Source organism: Brachycentrus maculatus, unplaced genomic scaffold (genome assembly GCF_059751285.1).
Source record: "Brachycentrus maculatus isolate JH-2025_06_01 unplaced genomic scaffold, ASM5975128v1 h1tg000050l, whole genome shotgun sequence".
Classification (NCBI taxonomy): Eukaryota; Metazoa; Arthropoda; class Insecta; order Trichoptera; family Brachycentridae; genus Brachycentrus; species Brachycentrus maculatus.
The window spans coordinates 278,387-291,079 of NW_028280804.1; the positions used below are offsets into that span (position 1 = coordinate 278,387).

The 12,693-nt window shown below is 33.2% G+C and overlaps 1 protein-coding gene across 1 annotated transcript in view; it reads left to right on the plus strand.

Annotated features, from left to right (window-relative positions):
- Window positions 1–12,693, plus strand: part of LOC148312019 (B-cell receptor CD22-like) — a 571,734-nt gene that overhangs the window by 204,048 nt on the left and 354,993 nt on the right. The window contains exon 4 of the mRNA XM_088277952.1: window positions 3,114–3,322. Within this exon, the coding sequence (XP_088134078.1) occupies window positions 3,114–3,322 (209 nt within the window). The remainder of the gene's footprint in view (window positions 1–3,113; window positions 3,323–12,693) is intronic.

The window sequence follows — 12,693 nt, forward strand, 5'->3', positions numbered from 1 at the left end:
CACTTTACCTTAAAATCCATATGACACGCGTCTCAATGCATTCCGCATTATTTCCCAATACCACATTTGAAGCCAAGTCTAAATTTCAGAGTGTTGTGAACCGGTTTCGACAAGAACCTGGTCATCTTCAGGAATAACATGTACATGATTATCCCTGAAAATTACTAGGTTCCTGTCGAAACTGGTTGGAAAAAAAAGTTTAAAAAAAAAAATTGTTTTATTTTAAGTCTTTAAAATATGCCGCAAAGTATCTGCATTCAAGAAATCTAAAAATAATACTTTTTCAAAAAGCTTCACTCATGTCGCTTGAAAATGATGCAGAATGCATCAAAACACGTATCACAATGAACTTCACGAAAATAGTAGTATTCACCATGTGAAAATCAAATTAAAAATAGATAGATATGCTATAATTTAGTTAATAAAATTAAAATTTATTTCAACTTTGTTTTAAAATCACTATAAATATATTTTTAGTGATTTTAAAACAAAGTTAAATATTGTAAAATGGAATATCACAAAGTTATTGCTTCAAATATAAAAAATATAATTAAAATAGTTAAGTAATGAATATACGTGTATCCCTGTTTTAGAAATTGGGATTCTACAATAATTCCCGTCCGATATATGCGCATGTATGACGAATCGACTTGGCTCGTATTCTCATACAGCAATTATGGTACTCTTACCTTCCCTCAACGCCGGACGGCTGCAATTTTCCTTTGGTCCGCGTGTAATCTTGGCGTGCCCGTCGACCATAAGCCCTATTTGTACAGACCATTATAAGATTAGCGGGGTGGGTTAGATTACCCAACAGAATGCGACTAGCGCTGATGGGCTATATTTGCATGTAATGTGCGGTGGATCGAGAAAGCGCATTTTCAAATTATACCAAGGGATTGATATCTTGGCAGATGCTCGGATTTACATGTAATATATGGTACGTTATGTTATTTATCGCTTCGGTATTCTTTTTGTGGTAAGACATGATAAAATAATAAAATAAAAACGACATTTGTGTCCAAATACTTGTTCACAAATCTGGATTATCTCCAATTAGGAGTTAATTTTTACGTTATTTCTTGACATCATCAATAAATCCATGAGGTGAGTATAGTTGAAAACGGGAGCAGATTAAGACCGAGTAAAACTTGCCACAATCAAAAACCAACTAACTAACCATCACGCCGCTTCCTCGCAGGGGTAAGCAGAGAGAATAGAACGCCACACCACTCTGTCCTTGCAAACATTCTTCGCCTCTTCCGCGTTCATGCATCTCCACATACATACCCGCCGATTGTTTCGACTCCTAACCTGACCACTTTCAAGTATTTGGCATACTTGATCGTGCCAAGTTTTTCTCGGTCTTCCTCTCCTTTTTTTTTGTTGCCACAATCAGGTGTGTCAAATACTTGAAAGCCGTCAGGTTCGGAGTGGAAATAATCGGAGGGTATGTATGAGGAGTTACATATGTTTGCAAAATACAGAGTTGTGTTGGTTTCTTTTCATTCTGCCAACCCCTGCGAGAAAGCAGCGTGATGATGAATTAGTTGGGAGATGTGATTAAAAAACTGGATAGTGTTTTTTTAACATTGAATTTTTCGGATTTATAAATAATTTACACGGCTGCCATGTAGGTTTCCATGCATCGTAAATTCATTTGTGTCCCTGACGATAAGTTGAGATTGGATTTTAGCCGAATAATAATGGAAAGGGCGTTCATTAATTTTAAATTTCCCCTTGATTTGTTCAGAAACATAACCTGAAAATATTTACAGTTCAGCGGGACATTGAACCGTTACCCCCATTATTCTGTAATTGGATATTTTGGCTCTCCTCTGGGAATCTATTAAAACTGTGTGAAATTTCCTTTCGGTATCCCTGTCCTGTCGCGGTTCCCCTCTTGTACTCCTGTGACGCAATTTTTCCTCCCGAGAATTTTTCCAACAAATACGTGTGAGGTAAATCAACGAAGTCTCTTTATTACAGTGCGCCGCGATTCAGGAAATTACAAAATTTAAGGCATTAGGAACAAAATCGCCTGTAAACACTGGCCGCCTTGGAATTCTTAAACATATAAATTACATATTTCTGACACGGCATTACGTGCATTAAAGATTTATGATGAGATTGGAATCGAAGCGATTTTTATTAATAATTTTTGATTTTTAATTTAGGTTTTACTTAGTAAATACCACCATTTCTTAAAATCTATTGTGAAACGTGTTTCGAGTTTCTATAATTACAAATGTTTTCATCGACAGGTGATTATAAAAACTCAGCTATGATTACTTGTCGATGAAAACATCTAAAGTTTTTGAAATAAGTCATGTGAAAAAAAAAGTGGTCATATATGAGTATTTAATGAATAACATTTTAAGAAATAGTAGTATTTACTAAGTAAAACTTAAATTAAAAACGAATAGATTTGACCAAAAAGTGACTGCCGAATCAATGAATGAAATAATTTTTCATGTAAATTTTACTGATATTATGTATTAAATTGGTATTAACTTTGTAGAATGGCATATTGATTTTTAAAAATAAAACACTTGGATAAAACCACTAATTGAGTTTATTTCACGCGACCAGTTAAACCACCTTCGTGGTGTAATGGTTAGCATGTTTCAGGTCCCGGGTTCGATACCCAGGGGCGTGAAAATAAATATTGGTGTTTTTGATATTAATAATAAAACCCTTATCTGCACCCCAATGGTGCACAGGGCACTGCGTAATACAAACGCAGTGTAATCTTGATCGTTTACACATGAAGGAAAGGTGATCAGCCCTCCGCTTCAGGTACCAGTCCAGGGTAATATTGAATAAATAGTACAGTAAAAAATCACTAATATTTATTTTACCCCCCTGGAAATCGAACCCGGGACCTCCAGAACGGTAGCCGAGCGTGCTGGCCATTACACTACGGAGATGGACGGGATTGGTGTTTTTAGTGTCCAATATATATTTTTTTAAATATTAACCTGAGAACATCAGGCGGGTCTCAGACTTATGCCTAGTAATTGTCTCTCCAAAGATCACTTTTACATATATAAAAATAATCGTTTTTGGTATTTTTTAAAGGATTTAATTTCTATTTGTATTTTTTTTTTCAGTTTCGATGTACGCGGTAGGGCGTTCAGTAAGGCTCTGTATTGGTCCGATCCCTTGACATTCGGACCGAGAGCCTACTTTGTCACTATATCCAAGCCTGCAGCCCTTACCATAGAATCGGTGCAGTTGGACGATGAGGGTATATACAGGTGCAGGGTTGATTACAAGAACTCGCCGACAAGGAACTTCGAAGTCAAACTAAATGTTATCGGTAAGTGAAATGTTTGTATTATAGATAGTATCATTTTATTTTTTGAAATCTCAACAAAGATGAAGATTACGGAAGTCTGAACATTTACGGGGCTGACGACCGTCATAGGCTTGATTAAGTGATCACTTTACACACGTGTAACATTCACCAATTCTACCCATTAAAACCACACTACTCAAATTCTTGGAAGTTCTATATATATGAACCACTTTCGAAATGTTGTTCTTGAATCATCAGAACTTCACTAGAGACATCTATTGGTGAGATGCAAAGAAGGTTATTTTTTAAATATGAAAATTACTCCTACAATTAGAGATAATCCAGATTTTATGAATAAGTATTTGGGCACACTCAAAATGTTGTATTTAAAATAATGAAATATAATTTATTATTTTAATAAAAGATCAAACCAAAGAACAATCTCCTCTAATTCGCCACCTTTCGCAGGTCGAAATGCAAAAAAAGGTTGAATCGTAATAGTGCTGGTACAAAAATACCAACATTAAAAAAAATGTGTCCATATAAATATCAATCAATTTTAATCCTATTATTTAAAAAATTACAACAATGAAAACATGATTGCTGTGAATCAGGAGAAGAAGGGCGTCACCGCATGAACGAATGTTTAGTTATCTGGAAAGTCATCAGACATAAAAATTTAAGACTGAAAAAATTTCATTTTAAGGAGTTATTTACTTGGAGGAGAGGTAATTTAAAACCGTTACACGTGTATAACCTGATCAATACAAAAAACATGTAAAAATATTTGTTTTTTAGAAAATGTACTCAGTAGCCTTTTTAACGTTTAATATAAAATGGTTAAATTAAGTATATTATTTTATGGCCCTAAATTGAAAGTAGAAAAAATTAAAACAGTTTTTTGTTTGGAACTTAATTTTTAATTTTCACAAGAAACAATTTCCGATCCCTTTGTTATTTTTACGAAGATGAATGTTTTTAAATTTATTAAAACACCTAAGATCCGAATCACTAAAACGTGTTTGTTTTTCTTTTCAAATAATTTTATTTTACCTTCCTCGAATATAATGAATTAATTAAGTTTTCGTAAAAAAACCTGCGTTCATTAAAATATTTAATTATTCAGAGTTTTTAGGAGGGCGGCCAAATATAGGATTTAAAAAAATACCGAAATTCTTTTATCTTGTTTTTTTATAATATTCGCCTCGACTGTTTTTAGTTTGAAATTTCTTATTACAAAGCTCGTAGGTGTTTTTTGAGCTTTTATTTTTTAAGAGACATTGTCGATTCCGAAAGAGAAATGATACCTTAATATATTTGTCTTCTTTCTCTCTTTCAAATTTTATTTTTGTATAAATATCAGACCGTAACAATTTCATTTTAATCTACATTTGACCTGATGTTGGGATGATTTTTTCTGAAACCAGCAGTCACGAAGTAGTGTTTTTTAAATTGGTATTACACAAAGTGAAAAATGATTGATAAGGATAGTATTATATTACCATACCACTAAGTTTACAATGTTTTCAACATACACAATAAATATCTTGTAGTATCTTGGAGTTGACGTCAGTAGCTACGGTGACCTGTATGGTGAGACCCAGAAACAAATTAATAAGGCTGCAGTTATATCCGGATGCCTCATAAACTTGGTGCGGAGGAACAAATACATGATAATAGAAAGTAAAATGAAAATATACAAAACATGTGTTCGACCAATAGCCACTTATGGGATTGAGGCAAGAGCAGATACTTCTAGAACAAAATATGGATTTTAACCTCCGATACGAAGACTCTCCGATCCATAACCGGAAAAACATTGCGAGACCGATTAAGAAATGCCGACATCCGGAGCATGTGTAAGACGGAAATATCGTGAGGTGGGGACGACAACGAAGGTGATACTGGAATGATCATGTAAATATAATGTCAGATGACAGACTTCCACGTATCGCCCTTCAAGGAATCCCTGAAGGACGCAGAACCCCAGGCAAACCTCTAAAAAGGTGGAAAGACAGCTGGGAGTCAACATTCCAAGCAGATCCTTAGGATCTAGAAAAAGAAGATCATACTCAGATACTCGTAATGAAAAAATTGTCTAAGGTCTGGACCAAGAGGCAAATAACATGATTGATTGGAAGATTTAAATTAATATCCTTCAAATGTTGTTTTCCGATTGGTTTGAATTTCATTATATCAATACTAGTTCATGAATAAATCACTGTAAGGTATAAATAATTAATGAAATTTGGTTTCCAACACTGGATTTTTCACCATACGGATGATATATCGATAAATATCATAGATATCTTTACTTGAAACGAACAAAACAAAAAAAGTTGACGTACGTTAATCATAGGATCTAAAATTAGAGCATTTTTATTTTATATTATTTCTTTTTACGTATTTGAAAGCTTTCAAAAAGTGAGATAATTACAAATGTTTTCTCAATAATACGTTTAGTTTGTTTGAAATTGTACTTCTTAAAATAGTAAAAAATATTACGAATACAATAGAGTAATTTGATATAAGATAAAAAAAAATCTGTAAATGTATTGTAACTTAATGAAACTCCACTGTCAATATTTACAGGCATTGTACAATACGACGTTTATTAAAAATTCCCTGGATACAATTTAAAAAAAAAATAAACTAGATCGTTTGGGATTACGTTTTTGTTTGTACTTCTAATAATAAACTCTAAAAAATTCTTCTTCTTCTTCTTCCTATCATTCCAACTTATCGTTTTTATAGACTGTTGGGGTCAGCTCTCCTCGTCCTTAGGGTGTAGGTCGCTTTATCATAAGCAGTCATTTTTTATTTTAATTTTACTTATGAAATACCACTATATCTTGAAATCTATTGTAACACGTGTTTTGATACATTCCGTATCATTTTTAATCTGAAATTGATGCAGAATGCATCAAAACACGTGTCACAATATATTTTTATGAAAAAATGGTAATTACTAAGTAGAATTTAAATGAAAAGTGGATAGATTTTACCACAAAGTGACTGCCGAATGAATTAATGAAAATAAACAACGACACCCAGACCATGTCTTCAAATCATGTTATCTTTCGGTAACATCCATTTTTTTTTCTGGTCTTCCTCTAAATATCTTTTGAAGAAGATCCATGGCGATCGCCCGGTTTATAATATGTTGTTCTCTACGTCCTATGTGCCCATATCATCTCAATTGATCTTAAAAACTTATGTATTTTTAATAATACCTTGTAAAGGAAACAAAAAAGTTTTTCCCCAGCATATTATACTAAATTTGCTCGCATTACGAGTCCAAATGGGTATGATAGTTTATATTATTTATTGATTCGGAATTAACTTTGTGGAATGATATGATTATTTTATTAAAAAATTAAACACTTGAATAATCCACTCAATTGAGTTTTATTTTTGTTTGCGACTAGTTTCGAAAACGACAATGGTTTTCATCTTCTGGTACAAATTTAAATATTTATAATAATATATTTAGGTGTATAAATAGGTTAATAAATATAGGTAGGGGGTTAAAAAACAACATTTTTTGTAAAAGGAAACATTGATAATAATGGTGACGTATTTTGAAACAACTTGGGTCAAATTCTTGGAAACTCAAAATCAAAAGTAAACATTTTACATAGATAGAAGCGGTATTTGTGAAATTTCTTGCGGTGACTGCGATAAAAAATATATTTGCCAAACTGCGAGAAGTCTAAGAATTAGAATTAGAGAACATCGTCGTGGACTAACAAGTAATTATTTTTCGGAATTTGCAAATCATATCATGGAAACTAACCACTCATTTGACTCTTATACACTTAAATTATTACACTCTGATAGTTTATATATTATGGCAAGGCCATATTTATCTTGATATATATAATGTTCGCTTTGTTGCTAATTCCATTCAGGGATGCACGTGTCACCCTTTGTAACCACATTCTGAATCCTTTAGGCGTGTTGTATTCCTGTATTTAGTGTGATTCCCGCTTCCTTCCAGTCTAAAATAATTTCCTTTGTGCGATCCCGCTCTTCTGGAGGAGGAATGTAGAATCTAAGGGTAAACCTCCAGATTTCAACAATTTCCAACGTTTGCAAAGATATTTCTCATATTCTTCTAAAGATATTTCTCCTGCAACAAACACATCGGGGTTTTCACAATATTTTGAGTAGGTCCAAATCCTTGTTCACAAATCTCAGTTTCTCCACTTGGGACTTATTTTTACATCTCAAACATAAAAAAAGAGAAATGTGGAATTTTTATTTGTTGTTTCGGCACTCACTTGTTTTTTACCACATGGATTAAATTTATTTTCACGACTAGTTTCGGAAGCTACAGATGCTTCTGTTCTGTTAGTGAGGAGGGGCGAGTGGGTAAGTTAGGGGAGGGGGGATGAGTTAGGGGGTCGAGTTGAGAATAGAGATAACATGAAAGCAATGTATAGTAATTTTAAAATCAAAAATTATTTATCACATTTTTATTATAATTTAGGTTTTCTTGAACTTCTATATTATTAAACCTTTGTGTGGTACTGGGTGTAATAATTTAAGTTTATGTGAGTTGAATGAGAGATTTGTATCCATTATGTGATTTCCGAATTCCGAAAAATAATTATTAACAATAGAAGTAACTCTTTCTTTATAATAACAAGTTATACAAATACTTGAACGTGGTCAAGTTAGGACTCAAAATAATCGGCACGCTTGTTTAAGGTGCTTGGATAAAGAGGTGATGATTATAATTTTTATTTGAAACACCAACTTTGTGATTTTCCATTTTGTAATTAAAATGTAACATTGTTTCAAAATCACCATAAAATACAGTGATTTCAAAACAAAGTTACATTTTAATTATAGAAGTGAAGATTGTTTAAAAATACAGGTTATTGTAGCGTTCTATTCTCTTCTGCCTACTCTTGCTGGAAATGGAGTTATGGTTAGCTAGTTAGTTAGTATCAAGACGTTATAAATTATCGATAATGATTTTCAAATCAAATGATCCATACAATCATTTAAATATATTAATAGTTTTTTTAATCTTGTAAGTACCCACGAAAATTGCAAATACACTATTTTTTCAACTGAAATATAATTCTGATAATTTAATGCACACACGGCATTCATCCAAACCAAGTGGCTTAAAATAAGGGATGGTTTTAACGTTGGATTTGGGACGCGATTGCGTAAGGTTTTACGCGGACAAAGGGGGATGAAGTGTACAAAAAAAGCGTTTTTATCAAATTGTCTCTTGCTAAAGACCTTGAGATTTTTTCACGATTTTTTACGATGTTCCGTTCTTTTTTATACGACTGTGAATATGTTAACGTTACATTATTCCAGGAGAAATGGACTGAAATATTTTTCAGGAGTCTTTCAGTTTTTTCTACGTGTCAGTGTTTTACGTTTGAAATGTGTGCCCAATTATTTTCAGACAAAAATAAAGGACTTAAAAATATTAATCATTAGTCTTTACAGACGTGAAAAAACTTTTTTTAAATGAATATGGAATTTCGTAGTTTACGCGTTTACATGGTTTGTGACTTGATCCCGCTTGGTTTAAAATATTGCCTATCAAAATTTCCTTATCATTTGTCGTTCATTTTTCATAATATCATTTTTTTAAACACACACTCACACACACAAAATGAAGAAATAAATAAGAAGAGTGTTGTTATAACCTTACCACAAAGTTTATAATATTTTTAAAATACAATATATTTTATTTACTAGCGTGGGTTCGAATAGGGGTGAAGATAATAGATGTTTCGTCCTCTATACTGTTTGAAAATAACATTTTAAATTTTAAACAAAGCCACTAGGAATTTTGTAAAAAAAACTAATGTTTGATGAAAAAAAATATTTACTGACATTTATTAGTGAAACTGCATTTTATATCATAAAACTACAATTATTGGATCTGGCTGGATTTTCACTGATGATTATCGAACAAAGAAATCCGATTAAATGTCAAATAAAACAGTGGTAAAAGCTTCATTCTTCTCCCTCTTACTCCTCATTACTGAAGGTTGTGACGCTTGTCGAAGCAATGACTCTTCTCCAGTTATCCCTTGACTGTGCTGCACGTAGCGCTCCAACCACCAATGTGCCTGCTGATGCCTTAATTTGATAGGTCTATCATGTGGGGGATATTCATCTTCCTCTCTTCCCCTCCAGATTACCGATCACAACCGGCCATTCCAGGCTATCCTTATTGCCACATTGAAGAATCCGTCGTGTAAAAATTATATATGCAGTTTAACCAAGAAATATCAGTACAAAATATAAAAAAAAACTAACTAACTATCAGGGCAGCATAGTATATGGTATATACCAGGGGTAGGCAGAGAGAATAGAACACCACACCACTCTGTCGACTTCTAACCTGACCCCTTTTAAGTATTTGACATACCTGATCGTGCCAAGTTTTCCTTACCTAACTACATTCGTCTCACATAAATAAACAAATTATAAAAAAGAGTTAAATATGCTATAAAAAAATTACAAATTTAGGTTACATTGAATTATGGATCAGTGGTCCAAGAAAATAAAATTTGAAAAAAGCTTTACTTTTATTGTTTTATTTAATAACATTTTACTCTTGACGTGAAATTATTTTTTGACGTTATTTATGATTTAATAAAGTCAACCCGTTTCCCCTTTTCAATTTAACATATTCATTGTGTACTCGTTTTTTTATGAAAGTAGCCCAAAGTGATCAATCACTTTTTTAATGTTCATCATTTGCTATTTTTATTTACGTACTCACGGAACATTTGAGTCGACCCTCCGCTGCTCGAGCTACAACTGTTGTTTCCATTAACCTTTCCTTTACGGTGCCAAAAACTTCCGCGTGCACCGGTGCTATGTATTTGGTTTACCATACGAAAATTTGGTTAAAAATTGGAAATATGTGAATTTTCCTTAATCTTGCTTTTAACAATTTTGTTAATATTGAAATGTAACAATTTTGTAATGTTTGCTCTGGTAAGAATCTGGAAACGAGAAAAAAAATACATTACAAGTAGCCGCAATAGCTAGCGTAGCGACACGACCGCCGCAAAAGACGATCTGCGCACTACTGGCGCAACAAACACGCTACGACATGCGCGTATTCGCAAAGCGCGTCTACACATGCAAACATTGAAAAACGTTTGTGTATTGGTGATTTAATCCCCGATTTTATTACAAATTATTTATTTCTATCGCTGCAAATGAATAACTTCATACTATAGTACTTTCATGTAATACATAATTATATTACGGAATTACACAAAAATTCTAATATCAATAACTAACTAACTAACTAACCATCACGCCGCTTCCCCGCAGGGGTAGGCAGAGAGAATAGAGCGCCACACCACTCTGTCCTTGCAAACATTATTCGCCTCTTCCACGTTCATGCATCTCCTCATACATACCCGCCGATTGTTACGACTCCTAACCTGAGCACTTTCAAGTATTTGGCATACCTGATCGTGCCATGTTTTTCTCGGTCTCCCTCTGCTTCATTTCCCGCTAACATTCGCCTCATAAATTTGTTTTACCGTTCTTTCCTCACTCATTCGCTCCACATGACCAAACCATCTCAACACACCTTTCTTAATTTTATCGATAATGCTTATCTCAGCTTTGCATTCCTTCCTTATTTCACCATTCGTACATCTATCATACATCGTTTTGTCGCACATTCTTCTGAGAGATCGCATTTTGACTGCATTCAGTCACCTTTCATCCTTCTTTTGCCAACTCTATGTTTCACTTCCATACATTAATAATAATAATTTCTAATATCAATTCCCGGGTTCGATTCCCAAGGGGGGTAAAATAAATATAAGTGATTTTTTCACTGTCATATTTATTCAATATTACCCTGGACTGGTACCTGAAGCGGAGGGCTGATCACCTTTCCTTCATGTGTAAACGATCAAGATAACACTGCGTTTATATGATGCAGTGCCCTATGCACCATTGGGGTGCGGTTAAGGGTTTTATTATTAATATCAATTATATTTCATATTGATATTTTCATTTTTACTTTTAAATGCATGATTTTTTTTAAAATAAAAATTAATCTCTGCTACGAATAATTAATAATAAATAAATACTCACAGCGCCATCTAGTTATTAAAGGCTGACTTAATTCTAACACCTATGCGTGTGGTGAATATGAAACAGTGTTAAATTACAACATTTTGAGTGTGTCCAAATACTTGTTCACAAAATCTGGATTATCTCCAATTACAGGAGTTATTTTCATATTATTTTTTGACATTTCATCAAAGATGAAATGTCAAAAAATAATATGAAAATAACTCCTGTAATTGGAGATAATCCAGATTTTGTGAACAAGTATTTGGACACACTCAAAATGTTGTAAATAAATTATCTGGTCAAATTATAAGCTTAATAATAAAAATGAAAATGGTATTTTCTGGCGTTTCTCATGTGTGTGATTATAATCCGGGATTCGGATCTCACATACTAATATAAGAGTTTCTGCTTAATAAAAAAGCTTCTTTACATCTCACCAATAGATGTCTCTAGTGAAGTTCTAGTGATTCAAGAACAAAGTTTCTAAATTGGTTCATATATATAGAACTTCGAAGAATTTGAGTAGTGTGGTTGTCAATAATGGGTAGAATTGGTGAATGTTACACGTGTGTAAAGTGATCACTCAAACCAGCCTATGACGGTCGTAAGCCCCGTAAATGCCCAGACTTCCATATTCTTCTTCATCTTTGATGAAATGTCAAAAAATAATATGAAAATAACTCCTGTAATTGGAGATAATCCAGATTTTGTGAACAAGTATTTGGACACACTCAAAATGTTGTAAATAAATTATCTGGTCAAATTATAAGCTTAATAATAAAAATGAAAATGGTATTTTCTGGCGTTTCTCATGTGTGTGATTATAATCCGGGATTCGGATCTCACATACTAATATAAGAGTTTCTGCTTAATAAAAAAGCTTCTTTACATCTCACCAATAGATGTCTCTAGTGAAGTTCTAGTGATTCAAGAACAAAGTTTCTAAATTGGTTCATATATATAGAACTTCGAAGAATTTGAGTAGTGTGGTTGTCAATAATGGGTAGAATTGGTGAATGTTACACGTGTGTAAAGTGATCACTCAAACCAGCCTATGACGGTCGTAAGCCCCGTAAATGCCCAGACTTCCATATTCTTCTTCATCTTTGATGAAATGTCAAAAAATAATAGTGTTAAATTACATAAATTGTGACTAAAGGCTATTTCAGCTGATGTGAAATCGTTGCAGAATTGCAACGGTATGCAATTAAGGGTTAAAAATCGAGTTGTAGTCAATACATATTACCGGGAGGGGAAGGTTAATACCGACGCGAGGGTGGGCTGAAAAGTTTCTATGGCAA